We start from the raw sequence: 16,185 nt of genomic DNA, 5'->3' as shown, positions 1-16,185 counted from the left end.
TGTTGGGCATTTGGCTGAGTTCGATATAATTACTAGAAGACAGATTTGCTTGGCTATTGACTTTAGAGACTCTAGTTTATCCCTTGGTTCACATGCCTCAAAGAATGTGTTTTTCTGCATTTCTCCCCTGGAGTACTTAACTATAAGTTTCTCTGATTATGCACAGAAAGAGTAACCAACTGTGGGTGAGAACTCTTCCTGGAAAATGGTTGTGCCTTAGTTTTAGTCGAGGATCTTGACTGAAGGCCCTGGATGAGTCACCATTCCAGAGAATGCCCCCCACCTGCAGGAACACTGACCCGGGCTACCCTGAAGTGAACCGCAGCAGCAGCAGCAGGGGCCATTCCTAGAATTTTATTTACTGATATAGTTCTTCTGAACTGTAAAAAGTCCATTGTATTCATAGCATTGCAAGTACAGTCTAATAATTGTGTAGGAAATTATTTAGGTGGGTAAAGCCTTGAAGAATATAACAACAAGAGACTCTCTTCCCTGTTCCTTGTCTTCCTGGGGTGAGGTAGAGTGGCCTCAGAGACACTCACTCCCCATTGGAAGGAGGCTCTTCCTGGATGTAGGAAGCATGCCCACAGGCCCTCACAGTCAGAAACTTCTAAGGAACAAGGAGCCTTTCAGATAGATAATATGGTATTAAAATGTTCTCAAGTTATGAAAGATTCATAAACTATTTTCTAATAGTTCCTACATTTTAATATCAATTTGTGTGGCCTTTTGTGTGTATAAAATATTAAAGGAAATATTTGACTTTTTCCTTGGGGGGTATTGGATTTAGAGCCCAGAGCCTTGAGCATTCCGGAGAAAAACTCAGGGCTGAGCTGTACCTCAAGTCTCTTAACTCTTCAGTGTAAGTGGAATAGTCAACAATTAGTGGAATGTTTTTCTGTGTATCAATTTTGGGAAATAAATAGCCAAGAAAAATCAAGGCATTAGATATTGATTTTAAAGGGCAGAGTCCTGATATTACACTTAATACATGATCAAGATTACTGTTCGCATTCACCAGTACTCTCAATGCAAACTTCTAAAGGCCTGTTTGAATTTTAGGAGCAGCGGCTTTTGATAGTCCTGAGTAATTGCTGCTATTTAGAACGCCACACCTTCCTAAACATTGCAGAGCATTTTGAAAAGCACAACTTCCAGGGAATAGAAAAGATAACACAGGTAAGTGTTTTGGTATTCAGTCAGCAAGTCTGAATACCTATTTTCTTGGCACCTACTGGGCTGCCCTTCCCTCCTGTTACCCAGGCCTCCATTCTTCTCACCCCACCTGTAGGGGATGACTTCCTTCCTTGCTGTGAACTGTTAATGTAACACTGCTTTTCTCTGGAGCAAAGCTTTCTTGTGGTTGAAGTGGTTTGCTCAACCCTGTCAGAACTGTTCAAAAGTCAGGTAAGACAATTAGGAGAGAAAAAAATCAAACCGAAATCTTTAAGTATCTTCCCCATTTGGCTCCTGTTATGAGGGTTAAGCCTTTAGGCACTGCTGACAGCAGTTCTGATCCTAACTGCAGAGACCCCTTCCTGCTGATCCAGCCTGTTCCTACCTTCTTCCTCTCCCTGAGATTGAAGCCCACCTGACTTCTTAAGCAGAGCATGCTCACATCCTGCTCTCTGGCCCCTTCCTTCCTGGCTTACCAGAACTTGTGTGTGCTTTGTGCTCCGCCTGCTGGAAGTAGGCAAAAGTGTGTATGCAGATCAGTGGAGCTGGTTTGGTGTTTTAGGATGTTCGCGCTCTTGTTTATAGTTTTTCAAATAAGCAGAAAAGGAAAAAATGAAGTACCATGTTGTAAAGGTTACTAGTTCCTGAGCAAAGTTTATCAGATTTCTGGGTAAAACTGAGCCAACTGTCTAATGCCAGTGCACTTTTCTCAGAGAAGAAAACAAGAAAGATAACCATCTTGTTAATCATGTAATCAGAGTTTACTCTCAGTGGACGATCTACTTTTTATAAATGTGCTTCCAGTTCATACACTAGCTTGGGTTTTTTTGTTTTTTTTTTTTTTTTAAGAATGAAAATGTCAGAGTGGGTGGCTCTGTCTTGTTTTCCTGCCTTTTTGTAAAGATTAATCATCCTGCTGATAAATGCTGTGACTTAAGGCTTTGAGGCCAAATGTCTAGTTTATTTCCAGAAAATTTTCATGTTCATAATTGTAAGATCTGTGGAACATGGGTACTTTGCTTTTATTCAGTCAAATACTAATGTGTGGGGTAATTAAAAATTGCATAGGTTAGAAGCATTGTTTGACTTCCTCTCTGTTTTTGTAAAGTAATAAGCAGAAATTATGTTACCTCAGGTTATACTGAACTGTATAAAGCAAAATGAAACTGACATAAAGGAAAGTTTTTGATATCTTTCCCTATCTTTGTCTACATCACAGAAAAATAATATGAGGACCCCAGCTGGCTTAGAATAGACACTAGGCTTTTTGCCCACTTAGCATTATGTTTTAAAGAATTATTTCTTGAATGTCTTGAAATTATTCAGATGTGGCTGAAAGGAATAGAGTAAAGCAGTTTGGACCACAGCACACCTGCTTACTATACTGTCATGCTGTCAAGCAAGCAGGAAAATGTCACTCACAGCCCTTATTTTTCACAGTTCCCTTTCCAGTGACATAACTCTAGACGCCTGCAATAAAGTCATAAGACAGGTCACATGGACAGCCATCTCTCCTGTTTCTGTGTTTGTCCTGCAGGTAGAGGATCTCTCCATGGTCACTGGATGGCCCCCTCTTTCCATTCCTACTGTGGGATGTGCTGGCTGGAAGGGCAAGGGGAGACACTTCTCCACGATGATTCCTTCCTCTTCTCTCTTCCCCCCTTCCTCCTGCCTTTCCTTTTCCCTTCCCTTTTTTCTTCCTTATTGGTGCTCTGCCAGTAGAAGTCTGAAAACCGTCATTTCTAAGATTCTTTCATCTTGTTTCTTAAGTAATTAAGTGTTTATCTTGTTTCTTTCTTTAAAATTTTATTATGTTACACATGCCATGGCATTCATATGGAGGTCAAAGGACAACTTGTGGGTGCTATTTCCACCGTGTGGATCCCAGGTGTTAAGAGAAGCTTTTTCCTTTGCTAGCTGCTTTGGTTTATCCCCTGCCAGCCGCCTGGCACTTTCTAGTCCCCAAATAAACACACAAGACGCTGTATTAATTATGAAGCTGTTGGCCTTATTTGTCTCTTACTGGCTAGCTCTGCCTTAAGTAATTACCCCATAATTGTTAATCTAAGTATGTTTCTTACCGGAGAATAGTTCCCGGCGTCCTACCCCCATGGCGTCACATGTTGACTCTCTTGTGTTTCCCCTTCCCAGAATCCTCCTCGACTCCTAGTCCCTCCTATCTAGGTTTTCTATTGGCCAGACAGTACTTTATTGACAAATGCACAGGCAAATAACAGGACTTCCCCAACACCCAGGGATTGGATTCAGTAATCAGGCTTGCCAGCCAGCACCTTTACTAACTGTGTCATCTCTCTGGCCTCTTCATTTTGTTTTTACCTTCAAAATAGAGCTGATTTAATATAAAAATAGTATATACACAGTCATGCTTTTGGTGACTTTATTAAAATTTAATGATCAGTGATGTGTGTGTGTGTGTATGTGTGTGTGTGTGTGTATGTTTTCGGGGGGGTCTGTGTAAGCCAGAGGCCAACATCAGGAGTCTGCCTCTATTTTCTCCCTAATTTTTTGAGGTAGGCTCTCTCACTGAACCTAGACTTCACCAGTTTTGGCGAGGTTAGTTGGCCATCAACTCCTGGGCTTTAGGTACATACCACTATAGTTGGGGTTCACACTAAGGATTCATGTTTGTGCATGGGGCACTGACCAAACTAGCCAGCTCCCAGCCCCCTCATATATGATTTTATCTACTATAGAATCTCTGAGAAATAAATGAGGGTGATATTTTAGTTCTGTGATTTTCATAGGGGTAGAGGTGCAGAGTGTGTGTGAACGTCACTTGAAAGTAGCAGGGACTTGAAAATAAGTCTTTTGATTCCAAGTCCTCAGTGCTTCCAGTCCTATATTATATACTAAGGCCAAGAATGGAACTGGTCTCATGATATACTCCAATACTCCAAGAAAGTAGAAATAGACCATGAAGCTAATTGATTAATTAATGTGTGGCATTTTGACCTTGAGCAACACTGAGTGGTGGTTTATTTAGATGAGAATATAAAGCCCTCTTACACTGCAAGGTTCCACCTTACAACAGGCCTCTTGAGGAACCCACAGGTCTCTACCTTATGTCACAGATAGCAAGTGCTGTGTATCTAGATTGTTCTATCTCCTCACCCATCTTCTGTTTCTGTTTGTGAAAGACCTAACTATATTTTTGAAAAGGAGAAATAAAAATGAAAATCCTCTTTAATGAACTAGACAAAGTGTTTATTGTTGTTAATAAGACAGAAGATTACTTCTAACTTCTCCAGTCACCCCCAACAGTAAACCTAAACCCATTCCTAATCACCTCTTATATACATACATACTCCACACCTGATCAGCTTCCCTCACTAACTTAACATGGCACCCTAAGATCTGCAGGTTCCTAGTAATAAATAGCCAGTTTGCTTTGGGAAAAGTAGTTACGTTACATCATCATTTCCCAGCATAATTCTTAATTTTCATTTGTAAAATATTCATGTATATATTTTAGTTTGCATGCCTTTTGGAAAATGAGGGCCTTTCCATTTTTATTGACTATATAATAGAAGAGATAGTTGGGAAGCATTTAGAGACCAAAGGAGATGCAGATCTTTGTTCAGAGGATAGAGACCAGATATGAGACAGATCAAATTCCTCAGGAGCACTTGGTGAGCCTTAGCATGTTATTTTATTGTGACTGCTATAATAATAAAGTACTTTTTTGCATAATGTTAGATGCTGCTTAACTTGAATCAATCTTAAGAAAACAAACATCTTATTTAGTATTTGTGTAATTGCAGATTCTTGCTGACTTGGGAATGTAGACATTGATCAAGTCTAGTATTAAATGCTCCTGACTTCAGAAACTCTACTTAAGAGAGTGAAGGGACAGTTTCTTTTCTTCACATATCAAGAGAAGATTCTTTATATATGTAGCATAGTTCATTATTTTTAGCTTAACTGAGTATACTTCTTAGATATTTTAATTTTGTAGCCATTCAAATGTATTGATGGGAATGAATGCAGCTTTGTTTCTTTCCTGCTGTGTTATCTCTGTCTATACTTGTTTTAGCTTCCCATTACTTCATCAGAATGCATTAATTCAATTTGTTAAGAAGCTATTTTTGTACAACAAATGACTTGTAAATGAATTCATCTTAGAGCTTAAGGTTCTATATACAAGTAAGTTGAGCAAATGGGTTCCCTCTTACCAAAAACTGAACTAAATCGTTGATGCTATTAGCTGCCTCACACTCCTTCTACATATGAGAAAGGCAGAGAGATACACATGTGAATAAATAGACAGTGGGGGCTGAGGGCGTAACTCAGCAGTAGATTAGGTTTACTTGCCAGTGGTTCTGTCCACAGTAAGGGAGGGAGGGAGGAAAGGGTAGGAAAGGAAGAGTGAGTGAGGGTGAAGGGAGCAGAGAAAAGAAAACTATACATCAGTCAAGTCAAGAACCTGCCATTGACAGCGTGTTCTCCACTGCAGCCTTTAGAAAAGCTGTCAGGAAAGGAGACGAAAGGTTCAGGCACAGGGTGTGGTTTCAGAAGAAAGAGGGGCTGGATTCCCTTCTGTGTCTTTACAAAGCTGTGAAGGAATAGGAACAAGGGGTTGTTCTGGCCGCTTCTCCCAGGTAGAGTGTGAGGGCATTGCGGTAGAAAGGTTCGTCTGAGCAGGTGAAGGTGCCTCTCTGTCACCATCTCCCGTGTACCTGTGTACTCTGACCATGTGACTGTTGCTTCCATCGACCTGGCACAGTTTCCTTTGGTGATCAGATTTGCCCACAGCTTTATCTACCATTAATGCCAGTGATGCCCAAATGCTTGAACCTTCCACCTCATCCCTTGACTTGATATCCATTTTCTACCACACATCTTCACTAGACATTTCTAGTGGGATTTCAGAGCATCTGGCCAGGATCCCTAAGCCAAAGGCACCTTCCTTTTCTTTTGATGTGTTTCCTGTCATAGATAGTCACCATTGGATCAAATATCCAGAACCTATGAATTGTACCCTTTTCCTTATTGATTTTAAATGGCAAATGCTAATTATGTTTATTTGTAAAGTACAGTGTAACATTTTGATCTGTGTATACATGGTAGAAAAATTCAGTCAGTTTAATTAGCGTTTCCATCCACTCTTTAACCGTGTTTTGTGGTGAGAACATTAAAAATGTATTATCTGAATAATTTTGAAAGCTAAAATAATTGTTAGGTACCCCCATGCAGTGTGCAGTGGTTCCCTAAACCAAATTCCTCCAGTCTATGAAACTTTGTGCCTTAGATCAAATTTCTCCTTTTCTCATACCCCATCTTCATCTCCCCCCCCATAGTTTCTGAACTGCTGTGTGCTTTGGTCTATAAAACTGACTTTAGAAAGATAACTGTTGTGCCTATAGGTGAGGTCACACAGCATTTGTCTTCCTGTGCCTGGCTTATTTCACTAAATGCAGTGTCCTCTATTTTCATTCATATCATTACAGTGACAGGCTTTTATTTTATAAGGCTGTGTAGTATTCTATTGTATATAATTACCACCTTTTCTTTATTCATTTGTTTTTGTCGTTGTTGTTTTTTTCTTAAAACAAGATCCTATATTTCAGTCTGGCCTCAAACTCAGTATGTAGCTGAGGATTACCTTCACCTTCTGATCTTCCTGTCTCCATCTCCCAAGTGTTGGGGTTACAACACACACAAATATAACCAGTTTATGCAGTGCCGGAGGCTGAACCCAATGCATGCTAGGTAGCACTCCACCCCGACTCATATATATTTATTCTTCTGTTAATGGGAATTGTTCTTGGCTGCATCCCTCATGACAGTTTAAGCTGCACACTTGTCATATTAAACCCCGGGTCTTCTGGACCATGTTCTACTCATTTGAACCGCTTTTTTCCTGTCAGGAGCCTGGCCTTTTTCTTCATCTGACCCTGTGGTGTTTTTCCTGATATCCAACTCATCCTTCACAGAGTATCCAGCGAACATCTGGAAACAAATTTGACTGCACAGTTCTTCCTCCTTCCCCTATTCTTGAGCCTCTTCTTGCCTGGAGGACAAAACCAAAATGCCCCTGGCTGGTATTTATGGGAGGCATTCATCAATCTCCCTAACTGTGGAGTGCTGTTATTCACCTCATTTGTTCTCTCAGCCTCTCCTTCTGCACCAGCTTCCTGGGCTCTGTTGCTGTGTAGATGGACTTTCTTTAATCAATCTCAGCTTGACAAAGTCTTGTTCGCCTTTTCTCATCATATGATATGTCCTTCTCATCAGTTCATCAACCATAAAGCCTCCTCACTTTGGTCTCCATGGTACTTCAGCTTTTGTCATTGCTCATTGATCCTCATCATTAATTCTCAGTACTACTTAGGGGTATTTCTTTAGCTCTCTTACTCATTATATCCTCACTTGTGTCTAATCTCCCTGAAGTTTACTGTTCATTGGAATTATATTTCATTTAATTCTTAATGCTAGCAACTTGGTCTGAAGGAAAGCCAACTAACTTACTGTGGTATAATTTTGAAACCAGAGGTGGCGATAATCGGCAGTGAAGTTCTCCAGAGTATCCTTCAATGGATGTGAGGGCCTAAATCAAACAGTCTATGAAGGTATATGATTATGCCATTGAGGGGGAGACTGGAACAAAGGAGTAAAGGCCAAACCTTGGGTATACAATGGATTATTAAACAACATTTGGGGTGTAGGCGTACTCACCACCCAGGTTTAGTAAGTCACTGAGACCCACTGCAGGGGAAGGCTAGCGGCCCGTTCTTGAACTGCCCTCCCCCTTGCATCTGCTTCTTCCAGTTTGCTTTCTTCTGTTACAGGGACACTTCTTACTATCAGTTAGCTTCTTGTTCCAAAGTAAGTTTTCAGGGTTTTTTGTTTTTGTTTGTTTTGTTTTGTTTGAGATAGGATTTCTTTGTGTAACAGCCCTAGCTATTCTGGAACTCATTTTGTAGACCAGACTGGTGTCCAACTTATAGAAATCCTCCCAAGTTCTGGAATTAAAAGCATGCATCACTGTGCTTAGCTCTTCCAAATTAAGTTTTGAAGATTTACCTTATTGATGTATGTGTGTGTGTGTATACCATGTATATTTAGGTGCCCACAGAGGCCAAAAGAAGGCATTAGCTCTCCTGGGGTTGGACTTACTGGTGACTGTAAGGAACTGGACTCGTTTCTCTGCAAAAGTAGCAAGTGTAAATCTTATTAAAATAATGGCCTCAATTGACTTTTAAGTTTGTCTGTTTGCTCAGTGTTATCAGACTTCCTGGTGTAAAACTAAAATAACCTCTTTCTAGCATGCCAGTGTAGGGTATGAAGTAGTACTCCCTTTTATTTCTGTTACTGGTAATTTTTTTTTCATTTTTTAAGGGGTAAGTGTGCAGGAATGTGTGTATGTATGTTCATATGTATGCAGCTACATTTGTGTGTGTGCAGGTGTGCATGGTCTGTATGCACTTGCATGTAGAGGTCAGAGGTCAACTTCATATGTCATTCTTATGAGCAGTCCATGTTGGTTTTTTGAGACAAAGTCTCTTTCCAAGAACTGTTGCTCACTATCAGTCTAGGCCGACTAGCTAGTAATCTCCAGGTGTCAGCCTGTGTCTGCCTCCTCAATGTGGGGATTACAAGTATGTGTCACCATAACCTGGCTCTTTGACATGAGTGGCTTTCTTTTTTTTTTTTTTAATTAGAAACAAGCTTGTTTCACATATCAATCCCAACTCTCTCTCCCTCCTGTCCTCCCTCGCCCCCTTTCAACCTCCAAACCCATGAGTGGCTTTCTAAGTAGACGCATGATAGTTTCTTTACTGCTGAGCTGTCTCCCAGCTCCGTCATCATTTCAGGATTGTCCTTGCCAGGAACTTTGCTTTCTCCCTTTCCGTCCCATTCCTTCCTTTTCCCACACCCCCTTCCTCCCCTTTCTTCCCTTCTCACCTTCTCTCCTGTCCCATAGCTTTTTTGCAGTACCAGGTATTCAACTGAGGACCTTACACATACTAGGCAAGTGTTCTGCCACTGAGCTACATCCCACATTTTTCTTTTTTTCAAAGAACCTACATAATTTGAAACCTATTTGGCCTTAATGACTTTCTTTAATATCTTAAGTAACTGAGTTTGTTCCTTCACTTTAATTTTCTATCTTATTAGCTGTAAGGAGTTTAAAACATTTAATTCCAAGCCTTTTTAAAGGTATATTTATTTATTTAATGTATATGAGTATTTTATCTGCATGTACACCTTTCTGCCTGAAGAGGGCATCAGATCCTACTAGAGATGGTTATGAGCCACCATGTGGTTGCTGGGTATTGAACTCAGGACCTGTGGAAGAGCAGCCAGTGCTCTTAACCACTGAGCCATCTCTCTAGCCCTCTCCACATGGGTTTAGATATGTTTCATTTTTGTTGTCAGCCTCTTTTTGTTTAAGAATTTCTTGTTGAGGGCTTGGGGGGCACTACTAAGAATCCTCCAAGTCCTCTTAAATGTTAATCACATGCTCTACCATTGAACTGTACTCTACCCTCTTTGAAGAATACTTTAAAGAATCTTTGGAGCTGGAGAGATAACTCTGAAGTTAAGGTCACTTGCTATTTCTACAGAGGATGCTGGTCTGGTTCCAGCACCCACATGGCAGCTCACAACCATCTGAAGCTCTAGTTCCAGGAGATCTGATGTCCTCTTCTGGCCTCCACAGGTACCTCCATACAAGTAGTGCACATACATGCATGCAGGCAAAACAGATAAAACAAAACACCTTTTATTTTCCTCCTTTTTTATTTAAGTTAGAAACAAGTTTGTTTCAAATGTCAATCCCAGCTCTCTCCCTCCCCTCCTCCCCATCCCTCCCCACTAGGCCCCCCAGTCACCCCACACAATCTCCACTCCAATCCCCAGGTATAGTGAGGCCCTCCATGGTGGATCTCCAGAGTCTGTCATGTCATCCAGGGTAGGGTCTAGGCCCTCCTTCAAGAGTCCAGGCTGAGATAGGCACTCAAAGTCTATTTGTACGCCAGGGATAATACTACCCAAGGCCCCATAGATTACCTAGGCCTCCTCACTGACACCCACATCAGGGGTTCTGGGTCAGTCCCATGCTTTCCACACAGCCATCAGTCTGGGGTCCAAGAGCTCCCCCTTGTTCAGGTCAACTGTTTTTGTGGGTTAAACCAGCCCAGCCTTAACTCCTTAAAACCCCCTTTTAGAACTCTTATTTCACATTTCTAGGATGGTTCTAATCTGTTAAGTTTATGTTTGTAGATATTAGGCATTAAGGACTTTGGAAAGGGACTTGAACTTCATTTTCTACCACTGTTTTCCTTTATGGTTTATCTTTCCCTGTCTGATTTTTTGTCTTCATGTTAGTGCCCTTTCTCGCAAATGTATATGATACATTCTTTGAGTCCTTTCATAACCAAATGTATGTTTTCTGGACTTAGTTAGGGATTAACATGATTCTGAGGTTGGGTTGTTTTACTCCTGTAAATACTTGCAATGATCTCAGGTTTCAGGATGGCATTTCAGAACTCACACTTATCCTTTATTCTGTGTAGGTGTTGCTACTGTCTTCTAAAACATGAAGGATTCTCACCACCAACCCCCATAGTCACTTAGAAACTGGAAACTCATATAGCATGTGCTTAGATATGTACAATGTCATCAGTCCAGCTTGGAACTTAGCGAACTGCTATAGTCCGAATTGTGGCTCAAAATCCAGTTAGGAATTTCTTTTGCTTGTTGAATTGTTGGGTCATCTCTTGTTGTTCATTTCTCTCCCCTTGAATTTCTGTGGGTTTGTGTTACACAGCCTTCTGGAACCATCTTCCCTGTTTCTAACTTCAGCTTTAGATTTCTGGACAGGTAGTGCTTTGAAGGACAGCTCACCTTTCACTTCAGTCTCTTTGGAAATTATATGTCCTGTCTCCTTAAAATCATGTTCTGTGATCTAACCCCTTCTAAAGGACTTCTTTGTGTTCTGTTCCTGCTCTTGTTCTCATCACCGCCTGGTGGGTTCCATTAGGTGCACTCCTTAGTTGCACATTCCACTTTCTTATCAGTTTGTTGAGGTTGAAATCTGGTGTTCAAGAAGCCTGTGGGCCCCTCGGGTAAATGGTGTGAAAGAAGATTGGTCATGCTCCACTGCAGAGTACCCTGGGCCAGCACACTTTTGCTGTCAGTGGCATCTTAGTCATTTGAGTGCTATTGAAACCAAGCCCACTCCTGTAAAGCTGATGCCTACCTGTTTGTTTTGCCTTTCCTGCCAGCAGGGGCTACAGTTGGCGTATGCTGAACTGTGCTTGCTAGATCTGGGCCTCTGTAATACTCAAACCAAGACTCTCTGGTAGCATCTTTGGTGTATTGTTTGAACCATGAGGGAGCAAAACCTGTACCTTGTGTCTCCATGGAGGAACTATAGGATAAATTCAGACTTCTCAGGCATAGGCACATCTCAGTCATGCAGACATGTGATTGGAGGAAACCAGGGTAGCCACAAGCAAGCTATTAGAACAGGATGCCTTCGAATGGCATCACTGATGTGGGACACTGCAGTGGGTGCCCTTTGTATTGTAGGCTACTGACTGGTATTTATACTGCTTTTTTGCTCTGCTTACAGAATGAAAGTTTAAAGTATTCTGAAACATAACCTATATTCCATAGATGGGAACTATTTCTTACTGTGTAAAATAGCCATGCTAATAGTTCTCCTTATTACTGTGGAAAAGTTCTTTTTAAAATAATCGGATATTTACTTGCATTATTTTACTTTCCTCCACTTGTGTTGTAGGTTAGCATGGCATCACTGAAAGAACTAGACCAACGACTCTTTGAAAGTTACATTGAACTAAAAGCAGACCCTATTGTTGGCTCCTTGGAACCTGGGATATATGCAGGCTATTTTGATTGGAAAGACTGCCTGCCTCCAGCAGGTAAGTCTAGAACATTCCCGGCTTCTCCAAATGCTATGTCTAGGGTAGTAGATGTAGACAGGCTTCTGTCAACCAAGACGTATTTAACTGTTTTTCTTTATATTCATTCTTTCTTGTTCTTGCCAAAGATAGGACGTTTGTTATTTTTACTTATTGGTTTAAAGCATGTTTGATAGTGAATTCAGTGTCCTTTCAGTTATGAATACTCAGTAACTTATTCTTTACCTCCCGAGAATCATTAATTATACCTTATGATCATGGGTGCTTAGAGATGCAGAACGTCTTCCTACAATTCTCCCTTTCCACACAGATATTAGAGTGACTGACAGTTTTATTCTGTGATCTTATGTTGGTAAAAAAAAAAAAGAATTAAAGAAATTTAGTTTTGTGCAATATCTAATTGTTGATGTTGAAAGTATAAAGGATAGAAGAAAATGTGCAGAAATAAGATAATTACAGTAATTCATGAAGAAAAAACTCAGTACATAGAATGGCTGGTGGTGGAGTACCAGTGTTAAGTTCGTGGGATAGCTGAAAGCAACTTCTGTCACTTTAGATCTTTTAAAAATAGCTATCGTCTTTTGAATCAAATAAATATTTTAAATCTCTCTCTGTCTCTCTCTCTCTCTCTCTCTCTCTCTGTGTGTGTGTGTGTGTGTGTGTGTGTGCATGCGTGTTGAGATCTGAATCTTCCATAAACTTGGTGATTGACATAATAGTTGTTTCTTTTTCTAAACTACTAACTCCTGTTCTGTGGGGGTGGTCATGCTGATATTGATATTAACCCCCAGTTCCTCCTGGGCACATATATGCATGTCTACAAGTGGTTGTTGACTAAGGAGTTTGTCCTGATCTTCATCCTCACTGTGACTGTCCGCTTTATTATACTTTGTTCTTGCTAGATGGCGATAAGCTTATTTACTGTTGAAACACCTCTCGTTTTTATTGTGCACTATTTACATGTAGTAATGCCCAAGCCAGAACCATTAAATACCTTTTTATATGGACATGATTATTTAATTTTTTAAATAGCAGTCACCTTCCCTTTTTTATTATATTGCAATCACTGTACAAAATACCAGGATTCTCTGAGGTGCTCTCATATATGTGTATTCTGGACGTGGTGTTTTCATACATGTGTATCCTGAACTTGTACCTACTCCTGCCCCCCAATTACTCTCTCATCTCATCCCTCTTGCTGATTCTGCTCCTCACTCCAAGTCACCCTGCCCTTCTGTTTTCACATCACTTGTGTTAATAAAATCTACACTGTACTTGTGAAAGAAAATGTGCATTGTCTGTCTTTCTTACAGTGGTTTGTTTTGTGATAACCCCAGTTCCATCTGTTTGTCTGCAGGTGACATAATTTCATTCTTCTTTATGAACAAGTAAAACTCTACTTTCTTTTCTTTTTTTAAATTGAAAATAGATTCTGCTGTCATACAATACATCCTGACCACAGTTTCCACTCCCTGCACTCCTCCCAGCTCCCGTCTCTCCTTGATCCAGTCCCTCTCTGTCTCCCTTGAGAAAAGAGCAGGCCACCAGTAGACAACAACCACATATGACAAAACAAAATACAGTAAGACAAGGCAAAAGTCATCAAGCTGAAGTTGGAAAAGGCAGCCCAACAAGAGGAAAAGAGTTGCAGAAGCAGGCAAAAGAGTCAAAGACACACCCACTTCCACCGTTAGGAGTTCCACCAAATCACAAGCTAACACCACAACATACACGAAGAGAAACTGGGACAGACTCATGGAGGCCCCATGCTTGTTGCTTCAGTCTCTGGGATCTCATGCTAGCAACTTAACAGCATACCTGAAAGCTCTAGAACAAAAAGAAGCAAACACACTCAAGAGGTATAGATGGCAATAGAAACAAACAGAACAATACAAAAGAGTCAGTAAAACAAAGAGTTGGTTTTTTGAGAAAAATCAAGATAGACAAAACCTTATCCAAGCTAACTAAAAGATGGAGAGAGAATATTCAGAGTAGTAAAATCAGAAATGAAAAGGGGGGAAAAGCAACAGGCACAGAGACTCATAAAGGCATAGTTTAAAAACCTGTACTCTACCAAATAGGAAAATCTAAAAGAAATGGATAATGTTCCTAATAGGTACTACTTACTAACCAAGGTTAAATAAAAATCAGATCAACAATTTAAATAGACCTATAACTCTCTAGGAAATAGAAGCAGTCTTTGAAAGTCTCCCAACCAAAATAAGCCCAGGGCCCATTGGTTTTAGCTCAGAATTCTGCCAGACTTTCACACTAGTAAAATTCCAATACTCCTCAAATTATTCCCCAAAATAAAAACAGAAGGAACATTGTCAAATTCATTTTATGAGGCCACAGTTACCCTGATATCCAAAATACATAAAGACTCAGCAAAAAAAGAGAATTACAGACCAATTTCCCTTATGAACTCAGATGTAAAAATATTCAGTAACATATTTGTAAGTTGAATCCAGGAACATCAAAAAGATCATCCACCATGATCAAGTAGACTTCATCCCAGAAATGCCAAAATGATTCAACATACGAAAATAAATAAATGTATTCCACCATAAACAAACTGAAAGGGAAAAAATCATTATCTCATTAGATATGAAAAAATCTTTAACAAAATCCGACACCCCTTCATGATAAAAGTCCTGGAGTGATTAGGGATGCAAGGGACAGATCTAAGTATAATAAAAGCAATCACCAGCAAACTTATAGCTGACATAAACTTAAATGGAGAGAAAGTCAAAGTAGTTCTTCTAAAATCATAGCCCACACTTTCCGTATCTTTCAATATAGTACTGAAGTCTTAGCTAGAGCAACAAGACAACTGAAGGAGATCAAAGGGATACAAATTGGAAAAGAAGAAGTTAAAGTATCATTGTGGATGATAAACATCTTTTAGTGAAGTAGCTGAATACAAGATTAATTTAAAAAAATCAATATCCCTTCTATATCCAAATGACAAATGGACTGAGAAAGGAACCAGGGAAACAATGCCTTTCACAGTGGCCTCAAATAATATAAATGTATGGGGTAACTGTAACCAAGCAAGTGAAAGACTTGTTGATAAAAACTTAAAGCATTTGAGGAAACAAATTGAAGAAAGTATCAGAAGACACTAAGATCCCCCTCAACCCCGCTCATGGATCTGTAGGATTAGCATAGTAAAAATAGCCATCTTACCAAAAACAACTTCCAGATTCAGTGTAATCTATATCAAAATTCCAATACAATTCTTTGCAGACCTTGAAAAGACAATTCAAATGGAAAAAAGAAACGAACAAAAAACAGGAGTGCTAAAACAATCCTGAACAATGAACGAACTGCTAGAGGCATCACTATCTCTGATTTCAAGCTCTACTAAGGAGCTGTAGTGATAAAAAGTGCGTGGTATGCCGTAAAAACAGATGCATTGATCAGTGGAATTGAATTGAATACCTAGACATAAATCCACACACCTATGAACACCTGATTTTTTTATTTAAAAAAAAACGCAGTTCAACAAAAACTTTCTTTATCTCTGTTTCAGTCACCCAAGCTGATCCTATAACTTGAGTTGTACAAATAGGGCCACAGTAAATGGCTATGCAGGTATGTGTGTAGAGCAGAGTTAGATCTTCAGTTGTATACCCAGGAGTAGAATAACTGAATCACCTAGCAATACTTTAGTGTTTCGGTACTCTCCATCTTTATTTGTTTCTTCCTGAGCTAATTTAACTCCCTTTCCAATCCTTTCTAATATCTGTTGACATCATTTTCTTGATAATCATTGTGGCTGAGGTGAAATGAAATCTTATTATAGTGTTTATTTGCATTTCCCTAATAGCATCTTGAATATATTTTCTTTCTTTCTTTCTTTCTTTCTTTCTTTCTTTCTTTCTTTCTTTCTTTCTTTCTTTCTTTCTTTCTTTCTTTCTTTCTTTCTTTCTTTCTTTTCTTTTAGACAGGAGTTCTCTGTGTAGTTTTGACTGTCCTGGAACTTACTTTGTAGACCAGGCTAGCCACGAACTCACAAAGATCCACAGATCCACCTGTCTCTACCTCCTGAGTGCTGGGATTAAAGGCATGCTACACCACCACCTGGTTTGAA

At 39.9% G+C, this 16,185-nt stretch overlaps 1 protein-coding gene across 2 annotated transcripts in view; it reads left to right on the top strand.

Annotated features, from left to right (window-relative positions):
• Positions 1-16,185, top strand: part of Exoc2 (exocyst complex component 2) — a 173,890-nt gene that overhangs the window by 121,801 nt on the left and 35,904 nt on the right. Inside the window, exons 22-23 of one of the 2 annotated variants that reach the window (XM_005066420.4) lie at positions 1,063-1,179; positions 11,948-12,089. In XM_005066420.4, coding sequence (XP_005066477.1) covers positions 1,063-1,179; positions 11,948-12,089 — 259 coding nt within the window. The remainder of the gene's footprint in view (positions 1-1,062; positions 1,180-11,947; positions 12,090-16,185) is intronic. The other variant, XM_040755775.1, reaches the window with a different exon arrangement.

The sequence above is a fragment of the Mesocricetus auratus genome, unplaced genomic scaffold (genome assembly GCF_017639785.1).
Source record: "Mesocricetus auratus isolate SY011 unplaced genomic scaffold, BCM_Maur_2.0 Super-Scaffold_100013, whole genome shotgun sequence".
NCBI lineage: Eukaryota > Metazoa > Chordata > Mammalia > Rodentia > Cricetidae > Mesocricetus > Mesocricetus auratus.
Note: the sequence above shows the minus strand (reverse complement) of the source record. Positions and strands in the feature narration are given on the sequence as shown.